Consider the following 16656-nt stretch of genomic DNA (forward strand, 5'->3'; position numbering starts at 1 on the left):
AAATATATATTTAAAAGAATATTACCTCTTAGAATTAAGAGATAAGAGTATACTATATATATAATATACTTACTAAGTATATACTAAACCTAGAATAAGCTTATATAACGTCGGTGTTTAATACTTCTTTAGTTCTTTTAAGATATATAAGTCTAATTAGCTTAAGTGGATTAAAGTTTAATTATATAATTTATCTTTTATCTTAATTTATCTATTAATATCTTATACTCTTTATAATAATATATTTATTATTATATTTTAGTTTCTAAGGTAATATATAATAATAAAATAGAAATCTACTAGAATCTTTAACTAATAAGCTTATTATTTTATAAGCTTTTTAGAAGTTATAAAGTATTTAAGTACTTTATAATCTAAGAATACTTAGAACTATTAATATCCTATTTCTAATACTAGCTCTACTCTTTAATAAGTAAAGGGATATATAATTACTAATATTTCTTAATTATCGATATTATAATTAAGTTTAATAAAGTTTATAATCTTAGATAAGAATATAATTAAGTATTAATTATTATTATACTTCTATAATAATACTTCTAAGATTACTTTATTAAAAGTATTAATCTTAATTTATATTTCTTATAATATAATATAGTATTTAAAATAGATAAGAGATAAAATAGCTTTTTTTAAAGCTTAAAATATAACTAGCTAAGTTAGTATTATCTTAAATAGAACTAAGGCTTTAATAAGTCTTATTAGTAGTTTAATAATTTTATTATAATTAAAGATAAATTTCTAGTAAAAGTTATAAAATCCTAAAAATAACTAAATACTTTAAATTATCTTAAGAAGTTCTTAGTTATTTATATATATTATTAGTTTAAAGTTAATCTTAATACTTTTAATAATAATATAAAAGCTAAAAAAAATATAATATTCTTAATATAAAACTTACTCTTTTAGATATTTATAAAAAGTCTATATTATTATAAGCGCTAAAGTACTTTTTTAATATATTTCTTATGTTTTAAAGGGCACTAGTATGTATTAGAATTCTTGGCGCACGTGCCTCTTGGCGCGTTAACTCTAAAATACGATTTTAACTTCTTTTACCTTTACTTAATTATAACTTAACGAATATAGTACTTATAGTACTAAGAACACGTATAAATCCGAGGTATACGCCTCTTTTTTCACTTAGACTAAATAGGGAAGCTATTACTTGAAAGCGCTAGCGATTCTTCGACGCGTATAACTAAGACTTTCTAAAGCTTTTATTTAGAGAGTTATACTAATAATAGAATATCAGAGAGAGTAAGAGTTAATACTAAAAGCAGTAGCGTGATATATTTAAAGTTAAACCTTTTCAAAGTACTTAGAAGGTCTTAAAGAAGTTAGGAAGAAAGTCTAAGGTTATAAAAGCTATATATTAAATACTTATAGATCTTACCTAGAACCCTATATAAGATTAATACTACGAAGCTTAAATCAAGTATTATAACTTACTTATAAAGTAATAATAGCTCTAGTGAAAGCTTAAAGAACTTATTAATACTTATTAATTTAAAATAGCCTTTATTAAAAAGCAGGTCTTTAGAAAAAATAAGAAGGAATATATTACTTATAAGGAAGAACATATAAGAAAGATAATTAAAAACTTCTAAAGCTATATTACTTTTACAAATAAAGCTTACTACGACTTAAAAGCGTAGCTTATAAGCTATATATTTCAATAAGAAAAAGGGAATCGAAGATACGCTAATAAGAATATTTAGAAAAAGCTAGAGATAAAAGAAACTACGTTTTATATTATTATATAAATAAATTAGTAAGGGAAGGCACTTAAACTGAAGTTCTATAATAATAAGGAAGATTCTAAAGAATAACCTCTTATACCTTTGAAACCTTATTATTAACTAAAGACTAAGACTTAAGAGAAGTACGAAGAATAATTACGTGTTTAGGAAGCTGAAAAGCTATATAAGATTAAAAAGAGAGTAAAAAGTAATTATATAACCTAAAAATACTATATTAAAAGGCTCTTTCTTATCTATATTAATCTAGTCTAAACTAAACGCTTTTATACGTAAAATCAAATGTATTTATAAGAGAATAGTAACTCTTCTTATAGAATAAGGAAAGAAGGTCTTACCATATAGTTTAAAACGCTTAATTAGGTAGTAAACCTTAAATACCTTACGTAGTCTCTAGATCTGAACCTAATTAAAGGTATTTAAAATATAATTAAGTAGAGGATTTATTAAAAACACTTCTTTTCTGATAAGGATATTAAAAAAGCGTTATAAGAGAAATAAGATAAGCTTATATTAAAGAAGATTCGTTTATATATTACTAATATACTTTATTAATACAGATAGCTTATAAAAAATAGTAGTAAGAGAAAGAAGACTATAAAATAGTAGTATTATTATATTATAATAATAATAAATTATTATCCTCTTTATTCAGTTCGAGCGTTCCTTAGTTAATTTAGAAGTGTATAAAGAATTCTGACATATACTAGTAGAGTTATTTAAATAAATAATAATATTATTTAAGTAAGTAGTATAGAAATTTATCTAAGTAGTTATTATTTATATATCACTAGAATATAACTAGGCTATTTATTAACTTAAATAATATTGCTTTATACTTATAGCTTTTATACTAAGTATAAAAAGTAATATATTCTTTAAAACTAAGATTTATATAAATCTAGTAAAATATACTTTAGATATTTATTTTTATAAAGATTTTAACTTAATTTAACTAAGCGAATACTTTATAAATTAAGAGTAAAAGATACTTATCTTTTTAAGTGATTTTATATAGCTTCTAATAATTAATATAAAAGTATAAGCTTTTTATTAGTCTATAGACTTATACTATAGAAATATAAGAAGTAATTAGAGGGTATAAGTAATCTTAGTTAAGAGGTAGACCTCTTTCGGATACGAACCGGGGGTTATTTAGGAGGTAGTATATATTTTAACTCTTAGATACTCTTTATAATATATACTTTTTAAATACTTTTAAATTAAACTTTAAATTTTAATATATATTAATATATACTTATTATTTATTTACTAGTATAATATTAATATTAATTAGTAGTTACTTTATATTATAAAATAGATAAGTTAAATATAATAGAGTTAACTCTTAGAATAAAACACTAAATCTATATTAGTAAGCTCTTATTAATAAGTAGAGTAAGCCTTATAAAATAACTAGTAAACTCTTATTAATAAGTAGAGTAAGTTCTATATTACTAAAGAATAATAGTTATTTTATAATAGTTATTAAGATATCTTTAAAGCTATTTAATTAGATATTTCCGAAATATAAAAAATACTTCTAGAATACTTATAAATCGCTTTTAATATAATAACGATTCTAATAGATTAAGTTATAAAATAATCTAGAGTAGAAGTTAGAAATAGTAGAACTTGAATATGAAATAAAATACTAGCTCTTAAAGTATCTTTAGTAAGTTTTATAAAAGCTAATATTAATAATCTAGTTTAAGGATTTATAGATTATTCTATAAGAAAAAGTATTTAAAGAGAGATATTATTCTAAGACTTTTAGAAGTACTTTCTAGATTAAATAATAGAAAATTTTAAGAAGTTAATAATTAATTAATAATAAGAACTATAGAACTACTTCTTAAAGAACTAAGTCTATATTTAATATTAGAAAAGATTATATATTACTAATACTTTAGTGATAGTAGTTTAAGTATAAGAGAATACTTAGCTAGATAAATAAGAAATTAAGCTATTACTAGACTTATTATTTAGCTCTTTTTTAAATAAGATTTAGAATTGTAATTAAGAAAGAAACTAAATATAATAAATACTTTATTAGAACTTACTTAATATATTATTTTTATCTATAGAGATTATAACTTCTAATAATATAGAAATAAAGTATTAAAATAGCTAAAAGAGAATATAAATAAGTAATTCTTTAAAGAGCTAAGTTTTATTTTAGTATCCGAGCCTTTAAGGATTTTTATATATTAAACTCTTTATAAAGTCTCTTTTCTTATTAATATTAAAAGAGATAAATTATTTCTAATAAGACTAGAGAGATAATATACTAATTAGCTTCTAGTATAGAGATTAAGAGATAATAGTTTACTAGACTTTACTCTAGCTCTTATAATATACTTAAGGGATAAGATATTATCTTCTTTTTAAAGTACTTAGCTGAAATAATATTTAGAGCTTATTTAGCTAAGTTAGTATATTATAAAGCTAATCTCTTCGGAATAAGTAAAATTACTTATAAGTCTTAGTAAGATATATACTAAGAAGCTTTAATATAATAAAGCTAGAGATTATCTTAATAAGAAGTTTTATATCTTTACTAATCTTTATTAATAAGTATTAGTAGAGTTTATATTATAATATAAAGTATTTCTATTTATACTCTAAGATAAAGCTTTATTATATTACTACTAATACCTTTAGAATAAGAGGTACTTATTTAATAAGCTAGTATAAGCTACTTATAATAACTATAAGATAAAGAAAAGAGCTAATTAATACTTAAGTTAATAGTTTAGTATAATTTTTTCTATATTTTAGAATAAGCTACTTTAGAAAAGTAAATTAGCTCTAATATAATTAGAAAGCTTTATAATAGAGCTATAAAGTATCTAATTAAGTCTTAAGAATAATAGTATACGGAATAATAAGATATTATATAATAAGCTAGTATAAGAAGTTTTAAGGAATCTTTTATTTAAAATAGCTTTATTTAAATTATCTCTAATATTCCTTATATTAATAGATAGCTTTTATATAGCTATAAGTATAAAGATTATATAAGATTCCGGATCTAGATCTAAGAGATACTCTAAGAATAATTTAAATTAGTCTTAAGTATATATTATAAATAATAATACTTACTATTTAAACTAAAAGATAAAGTTCTTTTTAAGAAATAAATAAAAAGATAGATTTAAAGCTTTCTTAGGATATATAAGTTATATTATTTATAAAAAGATAAACTACTATAGTAATTATTACTTTAACTAAGAATAAGTAGTTTTAAAAGTAAAGTATTTTATAAAATAAAAAGCTAAAAGTATTAAGCTTATAGAAATATCTTATAAAGTATATATAATATACTTTAAAAGAGAGAAATTAGATTCGGAGCTTAATTAAGACTAGTTTAGAGGACTTAGTAAAAATAATAAAAAAGATAATTCTAATACTTTAATAGAAAGTAATAATAACTATTCTAATAATATTACAGCTAATATAAAGAATAGAAATAAAGTAATATACTTTATTATTATATTCTATATATTAGAAATAAAGTATAATATAAAGTAAGTTCTCTAGTACTTTAAGAAGTATAAGATTATTTATATTCTTTAGAGTATAATTAAGTAACTTAAGCTTAAGATAATAATAGAAGCTTTTATTACTTAATAGTCTAAGATAGTTTTTTAAAGTCTTTTAATTAATACTAAAGTATTAAAGAGAAATATAAGTAGTTTTAATTAATTATAAGCTTTATAATAAATTCAGAAAGTTATATTTAATAAAAGAGAGATAAAATATTATTAGATCTAATTCAGAGCTAGTATAAGAGTTATATTAGGAATTATTATAATTAATATATCTATTAGATAGATAGAATTTATAATTATAGATACTAATATACTATTCTTAATATACCTTTAATAGCTCGACTAGCTAGGGATTTACTATAATAATCTTACTAATACCTTAGTTTAAAGGAATATTAAGTACTTAATTATTTAGAAAAGTAGATATATATAGCTTCTTTTAGATTAATATTACTAATTATTAGAGTATTTAGATAAAGATATATTAGCTTATTACTTTATAGAAATAAAGATTTATAGACTCTATAAGCGATTTAAGTACTTATTAGTATAATATTTATATTATCTTTTAGACTAAATAAGTTATATATTAGATTCTAATATTATATAATAAGTAAAAGAGATATATAAGTATTACTAGAAATATATAAATACTTTATATTAGTTTTAATTTAAACTCTATAATAATATTAACTTTAATTATATAGTTTATATTAATATTATAATCTTTAGTAATTAGTATACTTTTTATATAATTAATAAAGTAATAGGATTTAGAGTAGTAAGATAACTCTAAAAAGAGTTTAGTTTAGTATTTACTTAATCTATATTTAATATATTTAAAGCTATATAAATTAATATATATTTAAGACTACTTAACTTTATAGTTTATAATTATAGAATAAACTTTAACTCTAAAGAGTTTTAGAGCTTACTTAAGTTAGTTAGAACTATCTTTAAACTTATTCTAATAGAGATATATTATTCTATTAGTAAAATAAAGAGATATTATTATTTACTCTATTATATTTATAAAATTATTATAAAAAAGTATAAAGATCTTAATACTAAGGAATACTTATAAATAGCTATTAAAGCTATAAATAATATAATTAGACTTAATAGCTTAATCCTTATATTACTAGTTTTTAATATATACTTTAAGATAATAGAATTAGATCTTTTTAATCTATTAGTTAAATAATAAGTAGCTATTATTAAGAAAGCTATAGAGGTTATATATAAGCTTTATATTATATATAAAGTTAATAATATATTAGTTACTTAAAATAGCTTTAGAATTACTTATATTTATAATCTTTAGATTAATAATAAGGTTTTTATTTAAAAGGAGAAATCTAAGAAGTAAGAGAGACTTTATAATTTCTTAGGAATAAATAATAAGGATTATAAGATTAATATAATAAATAATAAGATATATATATTTCATTCTACTTTTATTTAATTATTTACTATAGATAGCTTTAGTATTAAGCTATATAAAGAAATGTTACTAGATAATACTTAATATTAAGAATAGCTAACTTAGAAGATATTTAAATTAGTACTAAAACTTATTTATATTAAGATCTTATTTATAAAATAGATTAGTAGACTATTAATAATTAATAATAATTATAATACTAAGATATATATAATATATAATATTAAAGTATTCTTAATAAAGAAAAAAATAAGAGATTAAGAGCTTTTTATTAAGTTATAATTAGAGAGTAAGATTATAATAACCTTAGGATTATTATTTTAAAGATCCTATTAAGTAGAATATAAAGCTCTTATTAAAAGAGGTATTTTTATCCTTATTTATAAAGATAACCTTAGAGTAAAAGATTAATATATCTTTAAGTCTAGAATAGTAAATAAAGTTAAGAGTAAAGAGATAGTAAGCTTATATAAGAAATCTAAGCTTATTATTTAATACTTTAATAATAAGAGTTAATAAAAGATCTTAACTTAATTATTAATAATTTAATAGATTAATTAGAGGCTTATTATATACTTAGTTATAATACTTAGCTATTTAAAGTATATTTAGAATAGCTTTAAATTAAAGCTAATAATATAAGATATTACTTAGGCTTATACTTAAGTAGTAATAAAGCTTCTTTATAAGATATTTATATAATTCTTAGAAGAGATTATTAATAAGTTTTCACTTAATATAATATTTATAGTAATACTTTTATTATATAATATACTTAAGTCTAAAAACTATTAGTTTAATATATATTATAAGTACTATATAAAGAGCTTTTAAATAAAGATATTAACTTATAACTTATACCTTTTAATAAGTACTAAAGGAACTAACGAGTTTAGAATTATAAGAATATAAATAAATAATACTTTTATTTTAAGAGATAAGATATTCTTAATAAAAGAATAAAAAATAATTAATTAAACTAGCTTTATAACTTAACTAATATAAGTTTTAAATTAATCTAGATTATTAATATTTAATAAGTATATTATTAGTATAAAAGAGAGTAACTTTTATATATCTTAAAAGAGTTAAAATATAAAGCTTAAGTAAGTTAGTATTACTAAAGGAGATTATAAGAAAGCTTATATAGAATAATAAGCTTATGCAGTTTACTTTATAATAATTTATTAACCGGAAGTTATATTTAACTTATTAGTAATAGTATAATATTAAAACTTAACTTTTAATAATATTAAAGCCTTAAACTTATATCTTAAGTAGTAAATAAAGAACTAAAGAAGAGGCTTATAGTATATTCTTATAAACTTAAGCTTTATAAAGATTTATATCTTTACTAATATAATTAATATAACTAATAGTACGTCCTTTAGTATAAGAGCTTTAATAATAATTATAACGTTTTAAAGAGTAATAATAGCTTCCTTAAGGATAACTTAGTCTTTATTAATAAAAATATTAATAAAAGTATAATATTTGTTAGCTATATATATTAAGATTTACTTCTATTAGTAACTAAGAGTTATAATTAAAGGGGTTATAAATAAGATTTAAATAAGAGATACTTATAAGTTTATATTTATTCTTATTCTTAATATAATATTAATACTTCGAGCTATTAAAACTCTTAAATTTATATAGTCTCTTACTAACTTTTTTTAATAATTAATATATTTATAATACTATATATAAAATATAACTAAGAGAGTACTAAGAGAGTAGAGAATTAGTACTAATTTATATTAGTAAAAAGCTTTACTACTATATTATATCTTAAAATAAGATATATTTACTTTTAAATTACTTAATTTATTTAATATCTTTTAAAGAAATCTTATAGTTAATAAGAATCTCTAAGATAAATAGTATTGATTCTAAATTTATTATTATTATTATTATTATTATTATTATTATTATTATTATTATTATTATTATTATTATTATTATTATTATTATTATTATTATTATTATTATTATTATTATTATTATTATTATTATTATTATTATTATTATTATTATTATTATTATTATTATTATTATTATTATTATTATTATTATTATTATTATTATTATTATTATTATTATTATTATTATTATTATTATTATTATTATTATTATTATTATTATTATTATTATTATTATTATTATTATTATTATTATTATTATTATTATACTTAATATAAGGCAGCTATTATAATATTTATATCGGACGTAAAGTAGATCTAGCCTTAGTACTACCTTAGGCTATAAGGTAGAAGAGTTAGTTAATAAGAATATACGATCTTTTAGCTTATATAGTCTAGAAAATATTATTAGCTAATTAGAGAGCTAGGGAAAACGCTTAGTAAAAGTTAAAAATTTAATCTTCTCTGCTACTTTAAATCCGAAATTTAATCTGTCTTATATATAAGCGCGAGAATTTAGTAGAACTAATATTTAATCTATCTTATATTATATGTTTTATAGATCTGATTTTAAAAAATACTATCACGTGTAAGGTTCTAATTAGATATATCAGATTAGTATAAGCCTGCGAGTAATAATTCGACTTAATTACTAGACTATAGCGAAGCGAGGTCCCTTGGCCCCGGAGCTTATAGAGGGCCGCTATAAAAAAGACCTCGTAACTATAAAAGGCAGATTATTTTACTTAGGAAACATAGCTATACGAAGTATAAAAATCTTATAAAAGCACTAGCTCCAAGAATAGTAATATCGTGAAAGAGCGAGCCCACTTTAGGTACGTAGTCCTACTGCTCTATTTAAATAAATATAATTATAAGTACTTTATAGGTGCTTTATAGGTACTTATTAAGTAATCTATAGACTTTGTAAGTAGAATGCTACGGTATTTCTCTAGTGAGAACTATTCCGATAGACTAGCTATAGGCTTCTTAAACTTTCTCTCTAGAACTTTTTCTAATACTTGTTCTTACTTAAGCTAATATACGACTACTTCGTTAGGTTTTCTGTACTAGTTGTACTAAAGAGTTAGTTTTATTAGAAATATAGGGATTATAGGCGTAGATTTAGTACTATAGGCCATACTACTAAGTATACTACCTTTTTATATAAGAGATTTTCTCTCTCTATAGTAGCTCCTTATATAACTATAATTTTAATATAATAATAATTTAAATCGATTATATAAGACTTTAAAACTTTATTTTTATTAAGATCTTTACTTTATTAACTCTTAGTATATCTACTATTATACTATAATATTATTTTAATTAAAAGTACTAATTCTTATTATTACTAAAGCCTCTAAAGGTAAAACTCTACTAGAGTTTAATAACTTCTTTAAATAAGCGCTTAAGATTAAATAAGAGCTAACTAGAGCTAGAGTTCTTTATTTATTTTCTTACTATAGTTAACGTACTAAATAATATTAATTAATAGAATACTTATACTAAAGAAAAGAAGAAAGCTTTTAAAATAGTTATTAACTTAATCTTAAAGCTTCTCTTTCTTAAGTATAGAGATATTATTAAATTAAATAATACTAAGTCTCTCTAAGAAGCTATTTATACTAATAAAAGTAAAGTAGTTTAAGGGAGCTTTACTTTTACTAATATAAGAAACGATTTCTTTAAGATAAGGTTTATCTTAAGGGAAAAAATACTTTAGAACTATATTATAAGACTCTTACTCTTTAAAGTAAAGCTTAGTAGTAATAATAAGCCTCTTACTAATAAAGATATATATCTTAAGCTATTATAGTCTCTATTAATATTCGAAGCTTAGATTATTATAACACTTACTTTAGAATCGTAAGACTTAAATCTTAGAGATATTATATAAAAGCTTAATAAATATCAGATTTAATAAAAGAAATAGCTTCGACTTATAATTGCTAATAATACTATAAACTATACGAATAAAAGCTATAATAGAAAAAGAAGTAGTAAAGATAATAGAAGCTAGAAGAGTAAAAGCTACTTATATAAGAGAGGTAATATATATAAGAATAAAAAAGAATAAGAATAATAGAATAATAATAATAGAGGTAGTAGCTAATAGAAATATAAAAAGCGCGTAGAAAAGAGAGAAAATTATACTAAACTAAGCCGAAATTAGTATACTTAATATAAAAGCTATAGCTACTAGTATATAAACTATACGAAAGCTAAGAATACTTATATAAGAGATAATACTAATAAAGTAGAAGAAATTAAAGATAATAATACTTATCTTGTATTTCTTTCGGAAGAGATTTATTATATTAAAAATATAGAATATACTTTATTAATAATCTCTATTATAGAATCTATCTAAAAAATCAACTTTAGCGCTACTTACTACTTTAATAAAGTTCTAGCTAAGTTTAAGTAACTTAAGCGCTAGCGTAATACTAAATATATTAAAATAATAACTAATTTATATTCGATAGCTAAAAGTTATAAAGATATTACTATTAATAGACTAACTCTTAAAGACGTATAATATATACTTAACTTCAGCGCTATAAAGCTAGTATTAATATATTAACTCTTAGATAAAGGAATTAATATAAAAAACTAACTAATATATTAGTAAATAGATATTAGAATAGTAAACTAGCCTTTATAAGTATAAGAAACAGAGGTTTATATATTCTAAATATAAATCCCCTAACCCTAACCCTAACCCTAACCCTAACCCTAACCCTAACCCTAACCCTAACCCTAACCCTAACCCTAACCCTAACCCTAACCCTAACCCTAACCCTAACCCTAACCCTAACCCTAACCCTAACCCTAACCCTAACCCTAACTAATCACCCTAACTAATCACCCTAACTAATCACCCTAACTATCACCCTAACTATCACCCTAACTATCACCCTAACTATCACCCTAACTATCACCCTAACTATCACCCTAACTATCACCCTAACTATCACCCTAACTATCACCCTAACTATCACCCTAACTATCGTTACAAACTTACCGCGAAGCCGTTATATATATAAGATACCGTCAAATTTACGGCGAAGCCGTGCAAGGCGTAGCCTTGTTTATTATATATTATATATTATATATAATACTTAGGGTCAGGCTTAGGGTCATACTTAGGGTCATACTTAGGGTCGATTTTACCTATTATACCGTCAAATTTACGGCGAAGCCGTTATATATATAAGATACCGTCAAATTTACGGCGAAGCCGTGCAGGGCGTAGCCCTTTATATTATATATAATATAATATTCAGACTTAGGGTCAGACTTAGGGTCACACTTAGGGTTATACTTAGGGTCACACTTAGGGTTATACTTAGGGTTATACTTAGGGTCATACTTAGGGTCGATTATACCTATTATACCGTCAAATTTACAGCGAAGCCGTGCAGGGCGTAGCCCTTTGTATTATATATAATATAATATTCAGACTTAGGGTCACACTTAGGGTTACACTTAGGGTCATACTTAGGGTCATACTTAGGGTCAGACTTAGGGTCATACTTAGGGTTAATTTCACTTATTATACCGTCAAATTTACGGCGAAGCCGTGCAAGGCGTAGCCTTGTTTATTATATATTATATATTATATATAATGCTTAGGGTCAGGCTTAGGGTCATACTTAGGGTCATACTTAGGGTCGATTTTACCTATTATACCGTCAAATTTACGGCGAAGCCGTTATATATATAAGATACCGTCAAATTTACGGCGAAGCCGTGCAGGGCGTAGCCCTTTGTATTATATATAATATAATATTCAGACTTAGGGTCACACTTAGGGTTACACTTAGGGTCATACTTAGGGTCATACTTAGGGTCAGACTTAGGGTCATACTTAGGGTCGATTATACCTATTATACCGTCAAATTTACGGCGAAGCCGTGCAGGGCGTAGCCCTTTATATTATATATAATATAATATTCAGACTTAGGGTCACACTTAGGGTTACACTTAGGGTCATACTTAGGGTCAGACTTAGGGTCACACTTAGGGTCACACTTAGGGTCATACTTAGGGTAATACTTAGGGTTAATTTCACTTATTATACCGTCAAATTTACGGCGAAGCCGTTATATATATAAGATACCGTTAAATTTACGGCGAAGCCGTGCAGGGCGTAGCCCTTTGTATTATATATAATATAATATTCAGACTTAGGGTCAGACTTAGGGTCACACTTAGGGTCAGACTTAGGGTCACACTTAGGGTCACACTTAGGGTCATACTTAGGGTTAATTTCACTTATTATACCGTCAAATTTACGGCGAAGCCGTGCAAGGCGTAGCCTTGTTTATTATATATTATATATTATATATAATGCTTAGGGTCAGGCTTAGGGTCATACTTAGGGTCATACTTAGGGTCGATTTTACCTATTATACCGTCAAATTTACGGCGAAGCCGTTATATATATAAGATACCGTCAAATTTACGGCGAAGCCGTGCAGGGCGTAGCCCTTTGTATTATATATAATATAATATTCAGACTTAGGGTCACACTTAGGGTTACACTTAGGGTCATACTTAGGGTCATACTTAGGGTCAGACTTAGGGTCATACTTAGGGTCGATTATACCTATTATACCGTCAAATTTACGGCGAAGCCGTGCAGGGCGTAGCCCTTTGTATTATATATAATATAATATTCAGACTTAGGGTCAGACTTAGGGTCAGACTTAGGGTCACACTTAGGGTCACACTTAGGGTCACACTTAGGGTCACACTTAGGGTCAGACTTAGGGTTAAGGATAAGGTTAATTAGATACATAGTATCTAATAGATACTATGTAATTTACTAGCGCAGCGGATATTACAGTAGTAATATTAACCTTACTTAGGGTGAAGGATAAGGTGAAGGATAGGGTGAAGGATAGGGTGAAGGATAGGGTGAAGGATAGGGTGAAGGATAGGGTAGAGGATAGGGCTAGATATAAGGCTGAAAATCAAAGGATAATCGAAGAATCAAAGGTAAAAGAATAAAGATAAAGGTAAAGGTAAGAGATAAGGTGAAGGATAGGGTAGAGGATAGGGCTATACTTAAGGTGAATAAAATTTATTAGAGCCGAAGCTTTGAAATCAAAACTTGAACCTTATAACCGATGCTTTGAAATCAATAGATTAAACCTTATAACTAATACTTTGAAATCAATAGATTAAACCTTATAACTAATACTTTGAAATCAATAGATTAAACCTTATAACCGATGCTTTAAAATCAATAGATTAAACCTTATAACTAATACTTTGAAATCAATAGATTAAACCTTATAACTGATACTTTGAAATTAATATTTTAAGGGTTAGGGTCGGACTTCGGGTCGAGCTTAGGGCCGAGCTTAGGGTCGAGCTTAGGGTCAGACTTAGGGTTATATAGAAGGCTATTCCCTTTCGATTATTCACTCTTCATCACTCTCTTAACTATCATCACTCTCTTAACTATCATCACTCTCTCGACGATTATCACTCTCTCGACTATTATTACTCTCTTACCTTATCTTTCTAAACTATTACTCTCTTACCTTATTACTCTCTCACTTTATCCTTCTGAATTATCACTCTCTCAACTACTTTACTATTATCGACCCTATACTTACCTTATCCCTGCCCTAAGCCTTACCCTAGGCCTCTCCTATCTACCTTACCGGCGCCTACCTTACTAGCGCCTACCTCACCGTCGCCCTCTCCGATTTTTTACCGTTAATTCGTTACTTACCCCCCTATTTCAGCACCTAAGGATCAATTTCCACCGTCTAAAAATCGATTCTACCGGCTAGTTTTCGAGATATCATCACTTTTATAAGTTATCTCGCAATTCTACTGATAAATCACTAAGTTTTCATATTTCCCCTGATTTTTACCCCGCACTTTACCCCGCAATTACCCCTCTACCCCTCTTTTACTATGCCGTTCGAATGCCCCGCGTGTAAAAATGAATATATCGATATTCTCGATCATATTCGTAAAAAACACCCTACTGATTCCTTTACAGAGCTTCAATTACAGCCTATAGGCCTTGTTCCCTGCCCTACCTGTGCTACAGCGTGTAAAGGAGCCCACGGGATTAAGACTCATAGCGCTAAAATCCACGGAATCACCGGTAGCTCTAGGGTATCAACGCAGCACCGAATCCATACTACCCCCTCTGCCTCAGCACCCTTAGACGCTGAAATCGACGATTCTATAGGCACCCCCTACCCTGTAATCGATTTCCCTCAGCTACTAGCACCCTTTCGAGCCGCTACCCCTAAGGCCAGAGCCTCTCTAGGCCTTTCAGGCTCTGAATACCCTACAGCTCCAGGGGCTACAGGCCTGTATAAGTCGCCTCCAGCACCTACAAGCCGAAATCTCAGTACCCCTCCACCCCTACCAAGCCCCCCATTCGATATCTACCCAGGCTTTACAGGCTCTCTGTCCCCTGTAACTTCAGCACCAAATAGCCCTAAATCGCCTACCTACGCCCAAGTTACCGCCACCCCTCTAGGCTCTAAGCCTTCAGCACCTACAGGCTCCAAGCACCCTACGGCTTCAGGCTCCAAGACCCCTGTACCTTCAGTACCTACAGGCTCTAAGCACCCTACGGCTCCAGGCTCCAAGTACCCCGCACCTTCAGCACCTGCAGGCTCCAAGACCCCAGCACCTTCAGCACCTACAGGCTCTAAGCACCCTACGGCTCCAGGCTCCAAGTACCCCGCACCTTCAGCACCTGCAGGCTCCAAGCACCCTACGGCTCCAGGCTCCAAGTACCCCGCACCTTCAGCACCTACAGGCTCTAAGCACCCTACGGCTTCAGGCTCCAAGTACCCCGCACCTTCAGCACCTGCAGGCTCCAAGCACCCTACGGCTTCAGGCTCCAAGACCCCTGTACCTTCAGTACCTACAGGCTCTAAGCACCCTACGGCTCCAGGCTCCAAGTACCCCGCACCTTCAGCACCTGCAGGCTCCAAGACCCCAGCACCTTCAGCACCTACAGGCTCTAAGCACCCTACGGCTCCAGGCTCCAAGTACCCCGCACCTTCAGCACCTACAGGCTCTAAGCACCCTACGGCTTCAGGCTCCAAGTACCCCGCACCTTCAACACCTACAGGCTCTAAGCACCCTACGCCTTCAGGCTCCAAGTACCCCGCACCTTCAGCACCTACAGGCTCTAAGACCCCTGTACCGTCAGTACCTACAGGCTCCAAGTACCCGACGGCTCTAGGCCCCGACCTCCCTACAGGCACCCGAAGGATTCAGACCCCACGGGGTATTTGGTACTCGATTCCAGGGGAAGTAGACGCTATACTCCCAGCGTACGACGGCCCTACAGGCCCTGAACCAGACTCCCTCCTAGGCTCTCGACCCCCCACGCCTACAGGCTCTACGTCACCTATATACGCCCAAATCGTCGCTACAGGCTATATACCCCCGAAGCCGTCCACTAAACGCCCTGCAAGAACACCCTCCCCAGGGGCTCAACGCCCTACGACACGCCAAAAGATAGGCCCTACGCAGCCTATAGAGCCTATAATCAAAGACAGCTCGTCCGACGAAGATCTTTATAGTGCCTCTACAGCGCTATCGTCCCCTACCCCTAGCTTTGAAGACGCTATCTCAACGCCTATACCAACTACACCTACCGATAAGACGCCTACCACACCTAGCCTACCCTCTGATAGCCCCTACTTCCCTCGACTATCACGAGTAGGCTCCCCTATAAGCAACCGAAGCTACTCACCCCTAGAACCACCCCCTAAAGCTCCCCAAGCTTCAGCACCCTCTCACGCTAAAGAGCCTATAATAATAAGCTCTTCTCCCCCAACAACCCCTACAACACACCTACCCTCCAAAACTACCACAACTCACCTACCCTCTAAAAACACCACAACTCACCTACCCTGCGAAACCTCCACACCTAGCCTACCCTGTAACCCAACACT

General features: G+C 27.7%; 1 protein-coding gene across 1 annotated transcript; it reads left to right on the plus strand.

Annotated features, from left to right (window-relative positions):
- Window positions 1–14641: 14641 nt before the first annotated feature.
- ONS95_007375 (uncharacterized protein) lies at window positions 14642–16593 on the plus strand (the record flags this gene model as incomplete). The annotated part of the gene is made up of 2 exons (XM_058500880.1): window positions 14642–16420; window positions 16525–16593. The coding sequence occupies 2 exons, from the start codon at window positions 14642–14644 to the stop codon at window positions 16591–16593; spliced, it is 1848 nt and encodes a 615-aa protein (XP_058362196.1).
- Between the last annotated feature and the right edge of the window lie 63 nt (window positions 16594–16656).

The sequence above is a fragment of the Cadophora gregata genome (assembly GCF_030347475.1).
Source record: "Cadophora gregata isolate MNR1 chromosome Unknown scaffold_2, whole genome shotgun sequence".
Lineage (NCBI taxonomy): Eukaryota > Fungi > Ascomycota > Leotiomycetes > Helotiales > Ploettnerulaceae > Cadophora > Cadophora gregata.